Source organism: Bubalus kerabau, chromosome 5 (assembly GCF_029407905.1).
Source record: "Bubalus kerabau isolate K-KA32 ecotype Philippines breed swamp buffalo chromosome 5, PCC_UOA_SB_1v2, whole genome shotgun sequence".
Classification (NCBI taxonomy): Eukaryota; Metazoa; Chordata; class Mammalia; order Artiodactyla; family Bovidae; genus Bubalus; species Bubalus kerabau.
Genome location: NC_073628.1, coordinates 106835295 through 106858822, shown reverse-complemented (window position 1 = coordinate 106858822; position 23528 = coordinate 106835295). Strand labels below are relative to the sequence as shown.

The window sequence follows — 23528 nt, the reverse complement described above, 5'->3', positions numbered from 1 at the left end:
CAAATAATATTCCATTGCTTCCCAAGTAGCGCAGTGGTAAAGAACCCTTCTGCCAATGCAGGAGACGCAGGAATCAAGGGTTTCATCCGAGGGTCAGAAAGATCCCCTGGATAGGAAATGGCAACCCACTCCACTCCAATGTTCTTACCTGGAAAATTCCATAGACAGAAGAGCCTGGCAGGCTGCAGCCAAGAGGTTGACTGAGTGACTAAGCACTGAGCAATGTTCCATTATGCATTCACCTACTGAAGGACATCCTGGTTGTTTCCAAGTTTGGGCAATTATGAATAAAGCTGCCATAAACATCCACGTGCAGGTTTGTGTGTGGGCGTGTTTTCAACTCCTTTGAGGAAATACCAAGGTTGTAGTTGCTGGATCATGTGGTTAGAGTACATTTAGTTTTTAATGAAACCACAAAGCTCTCTTCCAAAGTGACTGTATTTTGCATTCCCACCAACAATGAGTGAGAGTTCCTGTTGCCTCACATCCTTGCCAGTATTTGATATTGTCAACACTGTCTGTCATATTCTTTGTGTAACTTCCAAGGCATTTTCCCATGGAAAGAGCTACGTGAGTCTAGGCAAGTTATTCCCCTCTCTGTGCCTCAGTTTCCTTATCTGTAAAATGGGGATAATAGGGTGTACTCACTCCATAGGATTCTTGTGAGGATTAAAATGCATTAATATATCTAAAGTATTTAAAAATAGTACCTATCATAGAATACGTTCTACCTGTAAATGTTTATTGATTTATTAACTTTACCAAAAAAATAATGTCATACCCAGTTTTCTTTAGTTTTGTTCCTAACAGTACATCAGGAACACCCTTCCTTGTCAATACACACATCATTGCTGTCACTGATGATGAGGAATCCCACTATGTAGGATGTACCATAATTTATTTAGCCAATTCTCTATCTTGGGCATTTAAGTTGTTTCCAATTTTTCACACACAGAAATGATGCTGACATAAATATTGTTCACCTTATCTTATCATCTAAGATGTGGAAAGATATAAACCACTTTCACTCAGCAAAGATTTATTACAGGTCTGCTAGATACCAGGCCCCATGCCAGGCAGAGATATAATGGGGCCAAAAACAGGTAGAATCTAGATCTTGGCTATAAAACTCCTCCTTTTTTACTGTGAATATGAACTCTTTCATAATAAAATATTGCTGAGACAACAGGCTCTATCCCAGCCCTTGTAGATTTTATGGTCTCAGGAAAGGATAGGATCTTCATTTCAGTTGCTCAGTCATGTCCAACTCTTTGCAACCCCATAGACTGCAGCACGCCAGGCTTCCCTGTCCATCACCAACTCCCAGAGCTTACTCAAACTCATGTCCATCCAGTCGGTGATGCCGTCCAACCATCTCATCCTCTGTCATCCCCTTCTCCTCCCATGTTCAATCTTTCCCAGCATCAGGGTCTTTTCAAATGAGTCAGTTCTTTGCATCAGGTGGCCAAAGTATTGGAGCTTCATCTTCAGCATCAGTCCTTCCAATGAATATTCAGGACTGATTGCCTTTAGGATGGACTGGTTGGATCTCCTTGCAGTCCAAGGGACTTTCAAGAGTCTTCTCCAACACCACAGTTCAAAAGCATCAATTCTTCAGCACTGAGCTTTCTTTATGGTCCAACTCTCACATCCATACATGACTACTGGAAAAACCATAGCTTTGACAGGATGGACGTTTGTTGGCAAAATAATGTCTCTGCTTTTGAATATGCTGTCCAGGTTCGTCACAGCTTTTCTTCCAAGGAGCAAGCATCTTTTAATTTCATGGTTGCAGTCATCATCTGCAGTGATTTTGGAGCCCAAGAAAATAAAGTTTGTCACTGTTTCCATTATTTCCCCATCTATTTGCCATGAAGTGATGGGACCAGATGCCATGATCTTCGTTTTCTGAATGTTGAATTTTAAGCCAGCTTTTTCACTCACCTCATTCACTTTCATCAAGAGGCTCTTTAGTTCCTCTTCACTTTCTCCCATAGGATGGTGTCATCTGCATATATGAGGTTATTGATATTTCTCCCGGCAATCTTGATTCCAGCTTGAGCTTCATACAGCCTGGCATTTCACATGATATACTCTGCATGTAAATTAAATAAGTAGGGTGACAATATACAGCCTTAACATACTCCTTTCCCGATTTGGAACCAGTCTGTTGTTCCATGTACAGTTCTAACTATTGCTTCTTGACCTCCATTCAGATTTCTCAGGAAGCAGGTAAGGTGGCCTGGTATTCCCATCTCTTGAAGAATTTTCCAGTTTATTGTGATCCACACAGTCAAAGGCTTTGGCATAGTCAATAAAGCAGAAGTAGATGTGTTTCTGGAACTCTCTCACTTTTTTGATGATCCAGCGGATGTTGGCAATTTGATCTCTGGTTCCTCTGCCTTTTCTAAATCCAGCTTGAATATCTGGAAGTTCATGGTTCATGTACTGTTGAAGCCTGGCTTGGAGAATTTTGAGCGTTACTTTACTAGCGTGTGGGATTAGTGCAATTGTGCCATAGTTTGAACATTCTTTGGCATTGCCCTTCTTTGGGGTTGGATTGAAAACTGACCTTTACCAGTCCTGTGGCACTGCCGAGTTTTCCAAATTTGCTGGCATGTTGAGTGCAGCACTTTCATAGCATCATCTTTTAGGATTTGAAATAGCTCTGCTGGAATTCCATCACCTCCACTAGCTTTGTTCATAGTGATGCCTCCTAAGCCCCAATTGACTTCACTTTCCAGGATGTCTGGCTCTAGGTGAGTGATCACACCATCGTGATTATCTGAATCATAAAGATCTTTTTTGTATAGTTCTTCTGTGTATTCTTGCCACCTCTTCTTAATATCTTTTGCTTCTGTTAGGCCCATACCATTTCTGTCCTTTATTGTCCCCATCTTTGCATGAAATGTTCCCTTAATATCTCTAATTTTCTTGAAGAGATCTCTAGTCTTTCCCATTCTATGTTTTCCTCTATTTCTTTGCATTGATCACTGAGGAAGACTTTCTTATCTCTCTGTGCTATTCTTTGGAACTCTGAATTCAGATGGGTATATCTTTCCTTTTTTCATTTGCCTTTCACTCCTCTTCTTTTCTCAACTGTTTGTAAGGCCTCCTCATACAACCATTTTGCCTTTTTGCATTTCTTTTTCTTGGGGGTGGTCTTGACCACTGCCTTCTGTACAATGTGACGAACCTCCATCCATAGTTCTTCAGGCACTCTTGTCTATCAGATCCAATCCCTTAACTCTGTTTTCTCACTTCCACTGTATAATCGTAAGGGATTTGATTTAGGTCATACCTGAATGGTCTAGTGGTTTTCCCTACTTTCTTCAATTTAAGTTTGAATTTGGCAACAAGGATTTCATGATCTGAGCCACAGTCAGCTCCCAGTCTTGTTTTTGCTGATTGTATAGAGCTTCTTCATCTTTGGATGCAAAGGATATAATCAATCTGATTTCATTATTGACCATCTGGTGATTTCCATGTGTAAAGTCTTCTCTTGTGTTGTTAGAAGAGGGTGTTTGGTATGACTAGTGTGTTCTCTTGGCCAAATTCTGTTGGCCTTTACCCTGCTTCATTTTGTACTCCAAGGCCAAATTTGCCTGTTGCTCCAGGTATCTCTTGACTTCCTACTTTTGCATTCCAGTCCCCTGTAATGAATAGGACATCTTTTTTGGGTGTTAGTTCTAGAAAATCTTGTAGGTCTTCATAGAACCCATTCAATTTCAGCTTCTTCACCATTACTGGTCATGGCATAGACTTGGATTACTATGATAGTGAATGGTTTGCCTTGGAAATGAACAGAGATCATTCTGTCATTTTTGAGATTGCACCCAAGAACTGCATTTCAGACTCTCTTGTTGACTAAAAGGGCTACTCCATTTCTTCTAAGGGATTCTTCCCCACAATAGTAGATACAATAGTCATCTGAGTTAAATTCACCCGTTCTGATCCATTTTAGTTCACTGATTCCTAAAATGTTGATGTTCAGTCTTGCCGTCTCCTGTTTGACCACTTCTAATTTACCTTGATTCATCGACCTGACATTCCAGGTTCCTATGCAATATTGTTCTTTACAGCATCGGACTTTACTTCCATCACCAGTCACATCCACAACTGGGTGTTGTTTTTGCTTTGGTTCCATCTCTTCATTCTTTCTGGAATTGTTTCTCCACTCTTCTCCAGTAGCATATTGGGCACCTATCGACCTGAGGAGTTCATCTTTCAGTGTCCTATCTTTTTGCCTTTTCATATTGTTCATGGGGTTCTCAAGGCAAGAATACTGAAGTGGTTTGCCATTCCCTTCTCCAGTGGACCACGTTTTGTCAGAACTCTCCACCATGACCTGTCTGTTTTGGGTGGCCCTACATGGCATGGCTCATAGTTTCAATGAGTTAGACAAGGCTGTGGTCCATGTGATCAGTTTGATTATTTTTTGTGAGTGTGGTTTTCATTCTGTCTGCCCCCTGATGGATAAGGATAAGAGGCTTATGGAAGTTTCCTGATGGGAGAGACTGACTGAGTGGGAAACTGGGTCTTGTTCTGATGGGCGGGGCCACGCTCAATAAGTCTTTAATCCAACTTTCTGTTGATGGGTGGGGCTGTGTCCCCTCCTTGTTGTTTGACCTGTGGTCAAACTATGGTGGAGGTAATGAAGATAATGGCACCTCCTTGCAAGGTCCTGTGCATGCACTGCTGCACTCAATGCCCCCAACTCTGCCACAGGTCACCGCCTACCCATGCCTCTGCCGGAGACTCCAGGAAACTCACGGGCAAGTCTGGGTCAGTCTCTTGTGGAGTCACTGCTCCTTTCTCCTGAGTCCTGGTGCACACAAGATTTTTTGTGTGCCCTCCAAGAGTCTGTTTCCCCAGTCCTGTGTAAGTCTGGTGGCTCTATGGTGGGGTTAATGGTGACCTCCTCCAATGGGGCTTATGACATACCCAGGTCTGCTGCACCCAGAGCCCCTACCCCTGTGGCAGGCCACTGCTGACCCATACCCCTGCAGGAGACACTCAAACACTCAAAGGCAAGTCTGGCTCAGTCTCTGTGGGATTTCCTGGTGCACACAAGGTTTTGTTTGAGCCCTCCAAGTGGCGGATATGGGGTTTGGTTCTAAACACGATTTCACCCCTCCTATCATCTTCCTGGGCTTCTCCTTTGCACTTGGACATGAGGTATCTTTTTTTGGTGGGATCCAACATTCTCCTGTCAATGGTTACTCAGCAGTGAGTTTTAATGTTGGAGTTCTTGCAGGAGAAGATCAGCACATCTTGTGACAGGATAGGATGGGCAGTTACCAAAAAATCACTCACATGGAAAACTTTAATGGGGACAATTGCTTTGAAGGAGAAATGGAGGACTCTGACTTGGACAGGGAGGGCAGGGCCTCAGCAGGATGCATGGGAGTTATTTGCCAAACAGGGGAGGGTGGGGACATCCTGGGTGAAGATAGTAGAATGGTGGTATCACAGGAAACAAGGAGAACACAAGCAAGGGCTAAAAAACGGGGGCAGGAGTGGGGCAGGGAAGGAACAATGAGAGAGGTCAGGGGGGGCTGTACCGTGGGGGGCCCAGGGGCTTGCTGCTCCCTGGTAGGAAGCTCTGCTTTGGCCAGGGAGCAGAGAGAAGTCCATAATAGGTTTTAAGTAAGGAACTGATGGAACCAGCTTGCATTTGGACACAGTCATCTCGGCTATGAATGGAAACTGTCCAGGAAGGTGGCCAGCACAGAACCCTGGAGTGCAGCTAGAAGGCTGTCATAAGACACGATGGTGGCCCTTGCTATGGCAGAGAAGGGGATGGAAAAAGAGAGAAGATTCCAGGGGTGTTTAAGAGATGAATGGAATTAGATATGGTTAGAAAAGAAGTAGGGGCTTCCCTGGTGGCTCAGTGGTGAAGAATCCACCTGCCAATGCAAGAGACCTGGGTTCAATCCCTGGGCTGGAAAGATCCCCTGAAGAAGGAAATGGCAACCCACTGCAGTATTCTTGCCTGGAAAATCCTGTGGACAGAGGAGCCTGGCGGACTACAGTCCACAGGGCTGCAAAAGAATTGGACACAACTGAGTGACTAAACAGCAACAACAAGAGAAACAACAGAGAGAAAGGGGGTTGCAGATCTCCATGCTTCTGGCTTGTGTAAAAGTACAGATGTGGTTCCTTCACCAAACTCCGCAGTAAGGAATGCGACGTGAGGACCGGATTTGAGGGGGAAGATAGTGAGAGTTGCCTGGAGACATCCAAGATGAGGTGCCAAGGATGCAGCTGTCACCCTGGATATGTAGCCTGGAAATGAATGTCAGTGATGTGGCCCCAAAGCCCAGAAGAACACATGCCACAGGGTGGGTGCTTGGTCACTGTGTGGGATGGATGGTGATTAAAGCCATGGGTATGAATGGTATCACTGAGGAAGAAAGTATCAGATGAGAAGGGAGAACCCAGGGCCACACCTGGGGGACTCCAACGTTTTTAAGATTGTGGATCCTTCTTGCCAAACCACCCCCCCAGGGAGGCTGCATGAATTTGACATTTCTTACACCAATGAATGAGAATAGAGGAGTGATATTATGGACCTAACAGAAGCAGAAGATATTAAGAAGAGGTGGCAAGAATACACAGAAGAACTGTACAAAAAAGATATTCACGACCCAGATAATCACGATGGTGTGATCACTGACCTAGAGCCAGACATCCTGGAATATGAAGTCAAGTGGGCCTTAGAAAGCATCACTATGAACAAAGCTAGTGGAGGTGATAGAATTCCAGTTGAACTATTTCAAATCCTGAAAGATGATGCTGTGAAAGTGCTGCACTCAATATGCCAGCAAATTTGGAAAACTCAGCAGTGGCCACAGGACTGGAAAAGGTCAGTTTTCAATCCAATCCCAAAGAAAGGCAATGCCAAAGAATGCTCAAACGACCACACAATTGCACTCATCTCACATGCTAGTAAAGTAATGCTCAAAATTCTCCAAGCCAGGCTTCAGCAACACGTGAACCGTGAACTTCCTGATGTTCAAGCTGGTTTTAGAAAAGGCAGAGGAACCAGAGATCAAATTGCCAACATCCGCTGGATTATGGGAAAAGCAAGAGAGTTCCAGAAAAACATCTATTTCTGCTTTATTGACTACACCAAAGCCTTTGACTGTGTGGATCACAATAAACTGTGGAAAATTCTGAAAGAGATGGGAATACCAGACCACCTGATCTGCCTCTTGAGAAATCTGTATGCAGGTCAGGAAGCAACCATTAGAACTGGACATGGAACAACAGATTGGTTCCAAATAGGAAAAGGAGTACGTCAAGGCTGTATATTATCACCCTGCTTATTTAACTTATATGCAGAGTACATCATGAGAAACGCTGGACTGGAAGAAGCACAAGCTGGAATCAAGATTGCCGGGAGAAATATCAATAACCTCAGATATGCAGATGACACCACCCTTATGGCAGAAAGTGAAGAGGAACTAAAAAGCCTCTTGATGAAAGTGAAAGTGGAGAGTGAAAAAGTTGGCTTAAAGCTCAACATTCAGAAAACAAAGATCATGGCATCCGGTCCCATCATTTCATGGGAAATAGATGGGGAAACAGTGGAAACAGCATCAGACTTTATTTTTTTGGGCTCCCAAATCACTGCAGATGGTGACTGCAGCCATGAAATTAAAAGACGCTTACTCCTTGGAAGGAAAGTTATGACCAACCTAGATAGCATATTCAAAAGCAGAGACATTATTTTGCCAACAAAGGTCCGTCTAGTCAAGGCTATAGTTTTTCCAGTGGTCATGTATGGATGTGAGAGTTGGACTGTGAAGAAAGCTGAGAGTGGAAGAATTGATGCTTTTAAACTGTGGTGTTGGAGAAGACTCTTGAGAGTCCCTTGGACTGCAAGGAGATCCAACCAGTCCATTCTGAAGGAGATCAGCCCTGGGATTTCTTTGGAGGGAATGATGCTGAAGCTGAGACTCCAGTACTTTGGCCACCTCATGCAAAGAGTGGACTCATTGGAAAAGACTCTGATTCTGGGAGGGATTGGGGACAGGAGGAGAGGGGACGACAGAGGATGAGATGGCTGGATGGCATCACTGACTCGATGGACGTGAGTCTGAGTGAACTCCAGGAGTTGGTGATGGACAGGGAGGCCTGGTGTGCTGCGATTCATGGGGTCGCGAAAAGTCGGATACGACTGAGCGACTGAACTGAACTGAACTGATTCAACTCCAGTGATTAGACAGCCCCAGCCAGGATATCTCTAAGGTAATCCAGAAGGTGGTATAAATTTCTTTTAAACATGTTTGAAAAGAAAATCAAGATTAACTTCTCTGTAAATGTCTGCCCTTCACAGACCACATGGAGAAGAGGCAGGGACTGGATTCCTCCCAACAGCCCAACACCTCTGCAACCCCAGCATCACTATTGCTGTAATCATGGCAGAGTCTGAATGTATGTAAAATCAGGTGAGACGTGGCCCACAGTTCTAGCTGCTCTTCACACTGGAACTAAAACAGGGAAGGACCATGATCTCTAACCTAGTGACAGTGGACTAAGCAAGGCATGCACTGTCCCCTCCCCACTGGCAAGGGTCATTATAGCATTTGTCTCTAAATCTCGTCACGAAAATGAAAGGGCCTCCCCAGTGGTTCAGATGATAAAGAATCCGCTTGCAATGCGGGAGAAGCTGGTTTGATCCCTGGGTCAGGAAGATTCTCCCTGGAGGAAGAAATGCAATCTGCTCCAATATTCCTGCTGGAAGAATTCACTGGACAGAGGAGACTGGCAGGCTACAATCTATGGGGTCACAAACAGTTGGACATGACTGACTGCATTACCATAAAGAAACATGGGTTGTAACGTTAAGCCATCAGAAAGCTTGAGGAAGACTCTTTTCAGGCAGCATTCCTCAAGCCCCCTGTCTTTTTCTCTGGAGTTCACAGAGTCAGGAGAGTTGAGCAATATCAAACAGGTCTCTGCAGAGCCCCTCCTGCACTGATACACAGTATGGATCTCTCAGGATGGGATAAGAATGCGGTGTTCCCAAAACACATTTCTCCTTCTTGCTACCCTTACCCCGAACTAACAATGCTTGGAATAATGTTCTATGGAACACCAGTTGGGGAGACACAGACTGTGTTCTCTGATTACAACTGCTCGTAATTGGTTCTATGAAATCAAAGAAGGTTAAAGGGAAATATCAGAGAGGCCAGTGACTATGGCCCATTGTTCATTCATTCAGTAGAAGAGGAAGCTAATGGTAAAAGGCTTTTTATCTTCCAGCCCCAACAATATTCTCTCAAAGCGTCAAATGTTGAAAAGAACCAGATGAGCTAGAGTATTCCTTATATTCTCTGGATTAGGTACTACTTGTCCTTAGTTCCTAAAGCCATCCACACAGGGGTGATGGTGATGGTTCAGATAATAATGGTAAGTATAACGAGGGTGATGGCGACGGTGATGAAGGCAGTGAAGACGACGGTGGTGGTGACTGATGGTCGTGGCGGTGAGAATAATGAGTAGGACGTGCTGAGGATGGTGATGGTGACAGCGGTGGCCATCATTCACTATTGAGCACTTGCGTTCTAGACGCTGTTCTAGGTATTTTCCATACCTAACCTCAGTTCCAGAGAAGGGAATGGCACCCCACTCCAGTACTCTTGCCTGGAAAATCCCATGGACGGAGGAGCCTGGTAGGCTGCAGTCCATGGGGTCGCGAAGAGTCGGACACGACTGAGCGACTTCACTTTCACTTTTCACTTTCATGCATTGGAGAAGGAAATGGCAACCCACTCCAGCGTTCTTGCCTGGAGAATCCCAGGGACGGGGGAGCCTGGTGGGCTGCTGTCTATGGGGTCGCAGAGTCGGACACGACTGAAGCGACTTAGCAGCAGCAGCAGCAGCAGCAGCAACCTCAGTTCATCTTCACAATAACTCAGTAAAGCACGTACAACTCAGTAAAGCATGTAAAATCCTCATTTTAAAAATGCAGAAACTGGCTCAAAACCTTTTATGAGTATTTCACTGTGATAAGGTGATTTGAGGCACTGAGGCCAGAAGGGGATCGTCAATCATTCATCACCAACCACAAACACTCCTAAGAGCCTTCTGTGCTTACAGTTCCTTAACAAAAAGGGTAGGAACCATGGTTTGTTTCACTCCTCCTGGGTACCTGTCACTGTGTCAGTTGTTTTACATGTACCTCGTACTTTTATCTTCCAACAACCCAATGAGCTAGGTGCTATTGTTGTCTTTATTTTGCAGGCCAGGAAACGGAGTACCAATAACATTACGAAATGTGCTCTAAGTCACACAGCTGGTACATGACAGGGTCAGAACCCAAACTGAGGTCATTGTGATTCTAATGGCTGTGTTTTTTTCTGTGACCCCACATGACCTCTAAAGGTCCAGAGAGGTACCAGCTACATACCCAGTTTCTAGAGGACAGGTTCTGTCATTAACTTGAGTAGAGACAAAGTTGAGAGTTTCATCCCCTGGGATGAAGAACATCTGACGCCTGCCTGAGCGCACTGCTGGCCTTGCCCCAGGTTTGCGTTACAGTGAAGATTCTGCGTCCGGGCATTGGAGACCAGCTGCCAAGGCTTGACTCTCAAGTGTGCACCGCCAGTTGTGTGGGCAGGTTGTTGGGCTTCTGTGTGCCTCTGTTTACTGGTCATAAAATGGGGGGCAGATCTCACCCAGTAGCTGTGAGGGTTGAGTGGTGCGGCACCCAAACCACAGATGCGCACATGAGCCTTAGTCAGTGGCGGCTGCCGTCAGCATCACTGTTGATGTGATGTGAACTAAGTGTGGGTGGCAGTCAGATGGGTATGTGCCCAGCAGCACTGCTGCTTGATTTACTCACACCAAAGTGACTTTACCCGTGACCCCTGCCCCATCTACATCTGACAGCAAGTCAGGTTTTCCTAGCTGTGAGCACTCTGTCCTCTTCCTGGACCTCCTTCCGAGAGTCATGACAATGGGTGTGTGTGCCAGCTGCCGAGTAGTAAAGCTGGCACTCCATCCAGGTCCCTCCCAACTCAAAGCCCCTGCTCTTAACCATCATACTACCTGCCTTTTAAAATATTGTCCTAAGAGATAAAATGCATGTAATAACAAGCTAGGTTTGTAAAATCTTGAAGTAAGTCCCTCAGGGAAATCCAGGTTGAGTAATGTAGAGGGAAACCACCTGAAGTATTGCTGGGTGATGTCAGGAGCAGCCCAGAAGGTGGGATCACTACTAAAGATCTGATTGGTTAGATATTACCTCACACCTGTCAGAATAACCATCATCAAAAAGAAAACAAATAACAGATGTTGTCAAGGATGTGGAGAAAAGAGAACCATCGCACACTGTTGGCGGGAGTGTAAATTGGTGTAACCACTAATGGAAAACAGTTTGAAGGTTTCACAGAAAACTAAAAATAAAACTACCATATGCTATGCTATGCTAAGTCACTTCAGTCGTGTCCGACTCTGTGCAACCCCATAGACGGCAGCCCACCAGGCTCCCCCATCCCTGGGATTCTCCAGGCAAGAACACTGGAGTGGGTTGCCATTTCCTTCTCCAATGCATGAAAGTGAAAAGTGAAAGTGAAGTCGCTCAGTCATGTCCGACTCTTTGTGACCCCATGGACTGCAGCCTACCAGGCTCCTCCGTCCATGGGATTTTCCAGGCAGGAGTGCTGGAGTGGGGTGCCATTGCCTTCTCCAAAACTACCATAGGATCCAGCAATTCCCACTCCTGGATATTTATCTCCTCAAAATAAAAACACTAATCTGAAAAGCTACATGACCCCAATGTTCCTAGCAGCATTATTTACAATAGCCAAGATATGGAAGCAACATAAGTTCCCATGAACAGATGAATGGATAAAGAAGACGTAGTGAGGAGTTCCCTGGTGGCCCAGTGGATAGGACTCTGTGCTTTCACTGCTGTGTCCTGGGTTCAATCCCTGGTTAGGGAACTAAGATCCTACAAGCTGCATGGCATAGCCAAAAAAAAAAAAAAGATGTGGTATGTATATATGTGTATACACACACACACACATACACATACACAATGGATTACTACTCAGCCATGAAAAAGAATGAAATTTTACCATTTACAACAACATGGATTGACTTGGAGGGTATTATGCTCTTGATGAAAGTGAAAGAGTAGAGTGAAAAAGTTGGCTTAAAGCTCAACATTCAGAAAACGAAGATCATGGCATCTGGTCCCATCACTTCATGGGAAACAGATGGGGAAACAGTGGAAACAGTGTCAGACTTTATTTTTTTGGTCTCCAAAATCACGGCAGATGGTGATTGTAGCCATGAAATTAAAAGACGTTTACTCCTTGGAAGGAGGGTTATGACCAACCTAGATAGCATATTCAAAAGCAGAGACATTACTTTGCCAACAAAGGTCCATCTAGTCAAGGCTATGTTTTTCCAGTAGTCATGTATGGATGTGAGAGTTGGACTGTGAAGAAAGCTGAGCACCGAAGAATTGATGCTTTTGAACTGTGGTGTTGGAGAAGACTCTTGAGAGTCCCTTGGACTGCAAGGAGATCCAACCAGTCCATTCTAAAGGAGATCAGCCCTGGGATTTCTTTGGAGGGAATGATGCTAAAGCTGAAATTCCAGTACTTTGGCCACCTCATGCAAAGAGTTGACTCATTGGAAAAGACTCTGATGCTGGGAGGGATTGGGAGCAGGAGGAGAAGGGGACAACAGAGGATGAGATGGCTGGATGGCATCACCGACTCGATGGACATGAGTTTGAGTGAACTCCGGGAGTTGGTGATGGACAGGGAGGCCTGGCGTGCTGCGATTCATGGGGTCGCAAAGAGTCGGACACAACTGAACGACTGAACTGACTGACTGAACTGATGCTTAGCAAAATAAGTCAGACAGAAAAAGACAAATACTGTATAATATCACTTATATGTGGAAGCTAAAAAATAGAACTAGAAACTGTAACAAAGAAGAAACAGACTCCAAGATACGGAGAACAAACTAGTAGTTACCAAAGGAGAGAGAGAAGGGGAGGAAAAGACAGGGATAGAGGATTAAAAGGCATAAACTACTATGTATAAAATATAAACCACAAGGATATATTACACAACACAGAGAATATAGCCAACATTTTTATAATAACTGTAAGTGGAGTATAATCTTTAAAAGTTGTGAACCACTATGTTATATACCTGAAACATATAATACCTGTACATAAACCATACCTTAATTTTTTAAAAGTCCGTGATCTAAAAAAAAAATCTGATTGGTGAAGGATTTGCTGCCTGGTCCCACTAGGAAGACAAGAAACATTAAGCCCTCTGGGAAGATAGGAGACATTAAGGAGGCTCTTAAATTTCATTCCCGCCTGGTTTCTCAGCTTCTTTTGATAAGGGAAAGAAAGGACTTTTTACATTTTTCTTTGCAAGCTCAGTTGATTGTGTCTATTTCTGCAAGACTTTGTTACAAAGACTTCTCTCCATACATAGAAAATCACTCTTCCTTAGATATCCAAGATAAGCAGTATTTTTAAGTGGAAAAAAAAGTAGATTGTCATAGAATATACACAGTGTTCTCTCCCCACTCCACCCTTTTTTTTTTTTTTTTTCCAAGTGTCATTATCTGACCACAAGAGAAATTTGGAGAAAAAACAAGTGTTGAAAGTCTTATCCCAGTATGATGGGACTGCATGAGCCTTGACTTTCACTCAGTCTTTTAACAGCTGTTTATTGCAGACCTACTGTGTGCAAGCCGCTGAGGATACAGCGGCGGGGGTGGAGGGACAGTTTTCACTTTATGGGTTTCGTCCTGTTTGGATTTGTGTAATAGGCAAGTATAACTTTTGTGCTGTCGTTGTTCAGTCGCTAAGTCGTGTCCGACTCTTTGCAACCCCACAGACGGCAGCACATCAGGCTGTCTCCCCTGTCCTCCGTAACTTCTGTAAGCAGAACTATAATAAAGAATTGCTTCTTCTCAAAGAGGAAAACCCCTCTTCTACAGCCCAAGCTAGCGTCACCCATCTCTGCCACCTTGGTATCCTTCTTATCACACACCCTTCACATCAGCCAGCTCAACCCTTCACTCTCCAGCCGCTAGTCTCTCTTAAAAGAGAATGACAATTAAAAATAAATAATTTTTTTTAAAAAGAGACAGCAACAGACCTAAGTCTGAACTCTGATCCTACTGCTCACGAGCTCCACAGCTTAACCTGGCTCAGCATCTGTGTCGCACCTAGAAATGCAAACAGATTTCCTTGTTGGGTTGTTGGTAATGATTAGAAAATATCACGTGTCAAACTCCTGGCGTGGTGCCTGGCACACAGCAAGTGCTTAATACTGACACTAGCTATTATTCAGGTCAGTTCAGTTCAGTCGCTCAGTCGTGTCCAACTCTTTGCGACCTTGTGAATCGCAGCACACCAGGCCTCCCTGTCCATCACCAACTCCCGGAGTTTACCCAAACTCATGTCCACCGAGTCGGTGATGCCATCCAGCCATCTCATCCTCTGTCGTCCTCTTTTCCTCCTGCCCCCAATCCCTCCCAGCATGAGGGTCTTTTCCAATGAGTCAACTCTTCGCAAGAGGTGGCCAAAGTATTGGAGTTTTCAGCTTCAGCATCATTTCTTCCAATGAACACCCAGGACTGATCTCCTTTAGGATGGACTGGCTGGATCTCCTTGCAGTCCAACGGACTTGCTATTATTATACTGTTATCATTCTCACTCTTCCAAGCTGGAAATTCTCAGCAGGTGGCCTTGTCGCAGGTCAAGGGCCCAGGCGTGAGCCTGTTCAGCTCCCCTCCGTCTCCCTCCACATCCATCTTCCCCCCCTTCCGTCTGTCTTCTCCTACTGTGTTCTCTTCCAGGCGTACTTCCTCCCTCCCTGCATTTCCCCTTCTCTCTCCCTCCCAGGCCATCCTATGTGCAAGGTCTTGAATCACGACCTCCTCCTTCAGCATCTCCAGCCTTTCTCTGCGTCTCACTCCTTTGTCATCAAACATGCCCTTCAAGCTGGTGCATCTTCAGGATCACTGCTTCTTTAACTCCTTTTCTACAGCTCGTACTCCTGTCCCACCAAGACCTTACAGTGCATTACACCCTCTGTCCTCACCACTAACTTGTGACTTTGTCTTTGAAGGCCCACCTTCCTCCCCAGGCTCTGTTCTCTCTGTCCTACCCACCTGCCCCCACTCCCGCCGGGTCTCTTTCTCAAAACCTTCTCATCTTTGATCATCACAGCTGGGGTGAGAGATGCTCCTGGAAGCCAGAGGCTAGAGGCCAGGATGCTGCTCAAGATTCTTACACTGCACAGGACAGCCCCCAACAGAGGATTGTCCAGCCCAATATGTCAGCTGTTGCTGTCACTGAGTCATGTCCTACTCTTTGTGACCCCATGAACTGCAGCACACCAGGCTTCCCTGTCCTTCACTGTCTCCCTGAGTTTGCTCAAATTCATGTCCATTGATCAGTGATGCCGTCCAACCATCTCATCCTCAGTCGCCTCCTTCTCCTCCTGCCCTCAATCTTTCCCAGAATCAGGGTCTTTTCCAATGAGTCGGCTCTTTGCATCAGGTGACCAAAGTATTGGAGCTTCAGCTTCAGCATCAGTCCTTCCAATGAATATTCAGGGTTGATTTCCTTTAGAATTGACTGGTTTGATCTCCTTACAGTCCATGGGACTTTCAAGAGTCTTCTCCAGCACTACAGTTGGAAAGCATCAATTCTTTGGTGCTCAGCCTTCTTTGTGGTCCAGCTCTCACATCCATATGTGGCTACTAGAAAAACCATAAGAAAGAAAGGGAAAGTCAGAAAGTGAAGTCGCTCAGTTGTATGCAACTCTTTGTGACCCCATGGCCTGTAGCCTACCAGGCTCATCCATCCATGGAATTTTCCAGACAAGAGTACTGGAGTGGGTTGTCATTTCTTCCTCCATGGGATCTTCCCGACCCAGGGACCGAACCCAGGTCTCCTGCATTGCAGGCAGATGCTTTACCATCTGAGCCACAGGGAAAGCCCAGCTTTGAGTATATGGACATTTGTCAGCAAAGTGATGTCTCTGCTTTTTAATATGCTGTGTAGGTTGGTCATAGCTTTTCGTCCAAGGAGCAAGTGTCTTTTAATATGTCAGTAGTGCTATAGTTAAGAAACTCTACTGGCTCCTTCCTCTCTAATTCATCTGTTATTTTTCTGGAAAAAAAAAATACAGTTCATTAAGCCAATTCACTGCTCCATCAGCAGCCGAAATAGCAGTGACTCAGACCCTGGAGTCCAACTGCCATGAGCCCAAGCCCTGGCTAGGTTGCTTGCCAGCATCTAGCAGCCACATGTCTCAGAGCCCCCCTGCCTAGTCTGTAAAATGGGGCGATGGTCAGACGATACAGTGGGGGTGATGCATCGATTGCTTAGCAGAGAGCTGGGCACACAGGCCACACTCATAAATTTAAGTCAGGTTTACAGTCTTTAGGCTACTGCCCTAGGCTGGCCACAATTGACCTCAGCCTCCCTCCCAACTGTTCCCTCTACTCCTCCCCTCCCCATCATCCACTCCACCCCAGCTAACCTCGACCCTCTTCCAGAACATGTGCTGCATTCCCCACCTCTCATCCTGCCTCTTCCCTTCACCCCCGATATTAGTTTCCTGTGACTGTCATGGGCTTCCCAGGTGGCACTAGTGGTAAAGAACCGGCCTGCCAGTGCAGGGGATAAAAGAGAGACAGGTTCGATCCCTGGGTCGAGAAGATCCCCTGGAGGAGGGCATGGCAGCCCACTCCAGTATTCTTACCTGGAGAACCCCATGGACAGAGGATCTGGCAGGCTATAGTCCATTGGGTCACAGAGTTGGACACGAATGAAGTGACTTAGCGTGCATGCACACATGGCTGTCATAACAAATTATCACAGGCTCTGTGGCTTATATTAACACAACTCATATTTATTCTTTTACAGCTCTGGAGCCCAAAGTCCAAATTTAGTTTCACTAAGCTAAAGTCAAGGGGTCGGTCTCTTCCAGAGGGTGTAGGAAAAAAATCTGATCCCTCACCTTTTCCAGTCTTTACTCTTTTGTAGTCTTTACTCCTTCGTCCCTTGCATTCTGTGGCTCATGGCCCCTTCTTCTATCTCCAAAGCCAGCAAGGGAGTGTCTTCAGCTTTCTCTGCTTCTTTCACATCACCTTCTCCTCTGTCTGTAGTCAAACTCCCTCTGTCCATTTCTTGTAAGAACCCCAAACGGACAATCCAGGATAAGCCCCCCATCTCAAGATCCTCAACTTCCTCAAATCCGCAAAGCTCTATCTGCCCTGTCAGGTAATGTCCATGGGCTCTCAGGATTAGGACCTGGAAATCTTTGGGTGTGGGGGGCCATCGATTTTTTTATGATTAAATAAATAACTTTATTTATGATGCTTCAGATTTTGTAAATGCTGACTATATAGCAACAAAAGTCCCACAAATTCTAGCCAAGGCACAACCACTGATCAAGACCCTTTGAAAAATCAAAACTAAAATGTCGGGCGAGAAGCTTTGTTCTCCCAACAGAGAATTTAATAAATGAATGTACTTCTCTGACCTTTTAAGGTTCACACTGGGAAAACTTAAACTTTCTTTTAAAGGCATCCCCAACCAACTGACTGCTCGATCAACCCATATTTAGAAAAATAAACCCCATAGTTAAAAAATATCTATCAAATGTTCTTCATACCCAGAACATAATAAAGCTTTGACACCCATAATGAAAAGCCTCTCAAGTTTCCATACCAGACCAGACCAGATTAGTCTACCCATCAGCCTGTAATCAAGTCCCTCTGAATGTCATCATCAACTCACTGTGATGTCATTAAGAAACCACAAGCTACTATCCTTTTATTCTTGTGGGGCACCATTCATCCACATTGTCCATCCTGAAATGTCCTCCCCTCCAACTCTGAACATATGCCAGTGCCCACGCCCAGTGGATCCTCAGCTGAGCAGTGATCACTCTGGGTAAACAATAGCTCTTCCTCTGGGACCCTCACACTTCCCCACTCCTTCAGCGGTCACTTCCACATCACCTGGGGTCACTGCCTCTTTCCTGTCAGACACTTAGACCTGTTCTCAGACTGAACCTGAGTCCCTTGAGGAATGGCTTCATGCCATCCCCCAAGCTCAGCTCACAGTTTTGTGCACAGTGGACACTTAGTCAACAAGGGTTCTGTGGATGGTTTTTATTGTCTACCTCCAAAAAGAAAGTTGGATTTGAGCCCAACTGAAGCTGATCAGCCATTTAAGAAAACACAAGATGGATGGCAACTTGTGTTATCTTGATGGGAGGGTAGCATTGCCCTCATCCTCCTGTCAGCAGGCCCTGTGAAGACATTATTCAGAAAACAAAGAAAGTGAATTGACTTGATACTTACCTTCTTCTTGCTTCTCTTCTTAAGGATTGTCTTTGTATCTGAAATACCTTCTGGAACATTATAAAAAAATTACAAGTCGGACTCAGGAACTTCAGGTAATCTTTGAGCTCCAAAAGTTCATTTCAGCTCCTCCTTAAAATTTTCATGGCACTGGGCATCTTAACTCCGTTGTTCCTCTATGAGGTAGTCAGTGCACATCCTCCAAAAGGTGATATGATATCTCCATTCTCACTCCAAATGATTCAGATGGGGTGGCTGAGATCTCCCAGGAGGGCAAGGAGACTTGTTTTCCTCTGTCCACACCCAGACAATTTTGAATGACGTTAGATCTTAAAATTTGTGTTTATTAAGTGCAGTGGAAGAAGTACAGCTAGCCACAGTACAGAGAGCAGACATACCAAAAGTTACATAATGTCAACATTTTAGAGGCAAAATAACCCTTAGGGATTGTATTGCTCTGATAGCTATTGCCATATTAATACTGCATAATAAACAATAGCAGTATTCCACAATTACTCCACTGCTCACATGTCCCAGGCCAGCTGCAGGGTGAATCCACTGGTCTTGGATGGACTTAACTCACAGGCCTGGGTGTTGGCTGGCTCTTGACTGATCTAGGCTGGCCTCAGCTGGAGCAGCTGTGCTCTGTTGCACATGTCTCTGATCCTCCAGCAGGCTGGCCTAAGCATGTTCTCATGGCACTAGCAGAGGAAGCAGAGATCAGGAAGAGAAATCAGGCCCTTGTGTTATGTCTGCCAACATCCCATTGGCCAGAGCAAGTCACATGACTGAGTTCAGCATCAGGGGCAGGATATCGGCAGGCACTACAAGTTACATAACCAAAGGTATGAATAGAGTAAGGGTGAAATAGGGGGAGCACCGCAGCAATCAACCACAAAGACCATCTATCCAGGGGTAAGAAAATTTTTCTGTAAAGGGCCTGTAAATATTTCAGGACATATCATCTCTGTCACACCTATCTGACTCTGCTACTATAAAGCAAAGACAACCATAGACAATTGCATAAATGAATGGGTGTGGCAAGCATGCTCTGTTCCAATAAAACTTTATTTATAAGAATAGACAGTGGTCCAGATGTGGCCTGCAGACAATAGTTTGCCAACCCCTGATCTAATCCATTCTCCTTATTTTACAGATAGGGATAATGACGTTCAGAGGCTTAGGTGACTATCTCAATGTCACACAGCTAGTTGGTGGAAGAATCAAGACAAAAGTTCAGGCCTTCTGGCCCTAGCTCACTGCTTTTTCTCTTACACTCAGCAAATAATAACGAATAAGCCTAACTACCATTTGCTAAGCACCTACTACGTGCTAAGCACTGTGGTAAAAGCTTTCCAACATTATCTCGTTCAGTCCTGATAACACTAAGAAGTATATATTCATATTAACCTCATCTTTTAAATGAAAAAGCATCTAGAAAGAACTATGGCTGAGAGTCTGTCTAGATCTAGAGTCTGAACTCTTACCTATGATGCTCTTCTGCTTCCCTACTAGTTACTAGGTTAAGCATAGTTTTTCTGCATTTTTCAGAAAGTTTTGGGAACTTTTGTCCCTCCCGCAAAGGTAGTGGAAATGACTCCTGCATTAGTCCCAAACAGGACTAATCAGCCACAGTCTCCCTTCCTCTCCCTTCAGATCAAGATCAGCAGTTCTCAGGAAACTCAGCAGTCTCTGATGCAAGAGAAGTTGCGGGAGCACCTGGCAGAGAAGGAGAAGCTGAGCGAGGAAAGGCTACAGCAGGAGGAGAAGCTGAAAGCCCAAGTCAAGTGCCTGATGGAAGAGAAGGCGGTAAGGAGGCTCCTATCCTTCCCTTTCATGCTGGAAATGGATGAGATGACCTTCCCCATAAAAAACTGAGGGCGCACATTTAGAGCAGAAACTTCAGCAGCAATCTTGATGGATGCCATGGAACTAAATTAATTTAAGAGGGTGAATGGAGACTTCTCCGGTAGTTCAGTGGCTAAGATCCCACACTCTCAATGCAGAGGGCCTGGGTTCGATCCCTGGTCAGGGAACCACATCCGGCAAGCCCCAGCTGAAGATCCTACGGGCCACAATGAAGCTCGAAGATCCTACTTGCTGCAACTTAAGACCCAGTGCACCCAAATAAATAGACATGTTTTTTAAAAAATAAAAAGGGTGAATGATGTTGGAGGAATTAACATGAAGCTTGGGTCTTAAAACTCAGAGCGGGATCAACTTGAGTAGGCACGGTTATTGAAATTTCTAGAAACAGTACTTCATTGATTTATACACTGCAGCTGATTTTACAGATCTGAGGCATTACTACAAGTCCTGGTTTATGACTGACAGAGTGTTTCTAAGTATGTGCAAGACCAGCCAGTGTTATTTCAGTCTTTTGCTTTCTGTTTATACAGATCAAGGGAATAAAGTGGCCAAAATTGCTGCTTACTTTTCTAGAAAACGGCCAATTAAAGGATGCTACCAGCAGTGTCTCTCAACTCAGAGGTGCCTGTGAATCACCTGGGGATGTTGTAAAAAGGCAGATTCTGACTCAGCCCATCTAGGGTGGAACCTGGGACTCTGCATTTCTGACAAGCTCCCAGCAGGTGCTAATGGCACAGCTCTGCAGACACATGTTCAGCAACAGAGTCTCAGACGAAGGTTTTACCCAAGCTGGCAGATAAGAACCACCTGGAAGCTGGTTGAAAATACAGATTCTTGGGCCCTGCCCCAGCCCCACTGATTCAGAATCTCAGGAGAAGGCCAGAAACTGCAGTTAATAGGCCAATTCTCCTCCTTGTCCTTGAGTTCACCGTGTATTTTTTTTAATATTTATTTACATATTTGGCTGTGTCGCTTCTTAGTTGCAACACGCAGGCTCTTCATTGCACCTTGCAGGATCTTTCCTTGCAGCAAATGGACTCTCTAGATGTGATGCACGGGCCCCAGTAGGTGTGGCTTGTGGGCTTAGTTGCTCCCCAGCATGCGGGATCTTAATTCCCGGACCAGGGTTCAAACCCATGTCCCCTGCATTGCAAGGAGGATTCTTAACCACTGGACCATCAGGGAAGTCCCGAGTTGGCCATTTTTGATATTCAGGGACCCACCATGAATTTAACTACCTCAGTCACCATCACCCTGGATCCCTGGTTCATGACTTTGGCTGCACTTCTGTCATTGAAGAGATTAAAAAAAATGTTAAGGCCTTGCACCCCCCTCCCCCTCCCGCACCCCCAGATTCTGATCTAGCTGGGGTGGGGGTGCAGCTTAGGCCCTAGGATTGGTGAGCTCTCCCTGGTGGTTCCCACGTGCAGCCACCACAGAGAGCATCTCCCACGTACCTCAAAACAGCAGCACCAGATCCACCGAACCCCAGCACCTCCTTTCTTCCACCAAAAAGGACCAAAACTGCCAGTTCCTCCATCTCCACCAGGAACAGCTTGGTGACTTCCTGCTGGGACCCTCCTTCTCTGTCAGACACCCCGACTCTCCAGGCCTCTCCAAGAGGCAGCAGCCTCTGCCGGTTTCATCTCATCCTCTAATCCGTGCCTCATTACCTCTTCTCCTCTTTGCCTCTTTCTCTGCCTTTTGTGAAATAAAAGACTAAAAAGAAAGAACCACCTGACCAAAATCACCTGTGAGCCCCATACAGGTATATAAACAACGGCCTTAAATCAAGACAGGTCCCTTCAGAAGGGCAATTAGATGTAGAAGAAAAAAAACAATGCCATTCTATAGAGAGGGAAATAAAACCAGAAAGAACCTAAAAATCTTCAAAACTTTCGCAGAACTCTCCACCTGTTTCCTCTCTCTTCTCTGTTTAATTTCTCCCTTCCCAAATGTCTTATTTTAGTTTCAATTTTGGTTTGACTGTTTTCCACTGTGAATGTACAGTACTATAGCCCCAGCCTGTTCACGACCACCTTCGGCACCAGCCTGGGCCCTCCAGATGCCCCTTTGTAACATTGATTCCAACAGACACAGCGTTTCAAGGGCTGACATCAACCCCCCTTTAATCACACCAAACTTCAGAGGGCACACCACCCCTTGCAGAGGGGAACACAAAGCCAGGGACCCACAGACAGAGAGTACAGCTGCTCATGTCCACAACTGTCCCATTGAGGGTCATTCTTCCCCAGACACTTACATTGATTGGCTTGACCCCAGGGACTCATCCAGAAGTACCATCGCAGGCTTGAGTGCTAGGTGCCCCAATTTTAAATGAACATGGCACTGTCACCCCCGACCCTTTCTAAAAATATGTGTTTCAAAATTCATTAATTAAGCTCCTCCGCACAAATCCTGACTTGTCTTAGGACTCTGCTTCAATGGTAAGAAATTCTAGGTTCCCTTATAGAGCTTCTCTGGTGGCTCAGACATTAAAGAATCTGCCTGCAATGCAGGGGTTCAATCCCTGGGTCAGAAAGATGCCTTGGAGAAGGGAATGGCTACCTACTCCAGTATTCTTGCCTGGAGAATTCCATGGACAGAGGAGCCTGGTGGGCTACAGTCCATGGGTTGCAAAGAGTTAGACACGACTGAGTAGCTAACTTATGAAGGTATCGTTCTTTTTTTATTATTATTATGATCTGTTAACAACATTCCCCTGACTTATGCACACACTAATGGTTTAGATCAGGGGTCAGCAAACTTCTCCCATAAAGAGCCACATAGTATCTGTTTTCACTTGTGCCGGTCATGTCTTTGTCCTGATTTCTCAGCTCTGTGGTTGCAGTGCCAAGGCAACCCACGATGAGCATGGTGGAGTTCCAATAAAACTTTATTTACAAAAAAAAGCAGACAGTGGACCACATTTGGCCCACATGCCGTAGCTTGCCAACTACTGGTTCTAGAATCAAAGGGACCAGGGTTCAGTTTCCCATTGATGTGATTCATTGGTAAACAGTCCTAATCTCTCTAAGCCTATTTCCTCCTCAAGAAAGTGGAAATGACAGAAGAAATGATTGATCTTTACTACTGAATGATTATCGTGTGCCAAGCATTTCATGTTCATCATCTCATCTGCTGCTTCTGTCAACCCAATGCAGGAAGCACTCTTACTGTCCCCAGTGTACAGATGGGGAAACTGAGTTTCTAAAGCTTCTCACTTGCCCAAGACTATACCCCTAGGAAGAATCAGCCGCAGGCTCTAATCTGACCCT

At 45.2% G+C, this 23528-nt stretch overlaps 1 protein-coding gene and 1 long non-coding RNA gene across 5 annotated transcripts in view; one reads left to right on the top strand and one right to left on the bottom strand.

The window, feature by feature from the left end:
* FHAD1 (forkhead associated phosphopeptide binding domain 1) overlaps window positions 1–23528 on the top strand; it is a 165213-nt gene that overhangs the window by 96079 nt on the left and 45606 nt on the right. The window contains exons 16-17 of the mRNA XM_055582628.1: window positions 18406–18476; window positions 20038–20190. Of these exons, the coding sequence (XP_055438603.1) occupies window positions 18406–18476; window positions 20038–20190 (224 nt within the window). The remainder of the gene's footprint in view (window positions 1–18405; window positions 18477–20037; window positions 20191–23528) is intronic.
* LOC129653197 (uncharacterized) lies at window positions 15174–22722 on the bottom strand. Of its 4 annotated transcripts, XR_008714975.1 has the most exons (5): window positions 21708–22689; window positions 18429–19082; window positions 18201–18329; window positions 17031–17199; window positions 15174–15765 (listed from the first exon to the last, which is right to left on the bottom strand). It is a non-coding gene; the product is annotated as an uncharacterized LOC129653197 (long non-coding RNA). The 4 variants fall into 4 exon arrangements; XR_008714976.1 differs by lacking the exons at window positions 17031–17199; window positions 18201–18329 and having other exon boundaries at window positions 15183–15765; window positions 18382–19082; window positions 21708–22681; XR_008714974.1 differs by lacking the exons at window positions 15174–15765; window positions 17031–17199 and having other exon boundaries at window positions 18175–18329; window positions 21708–22679.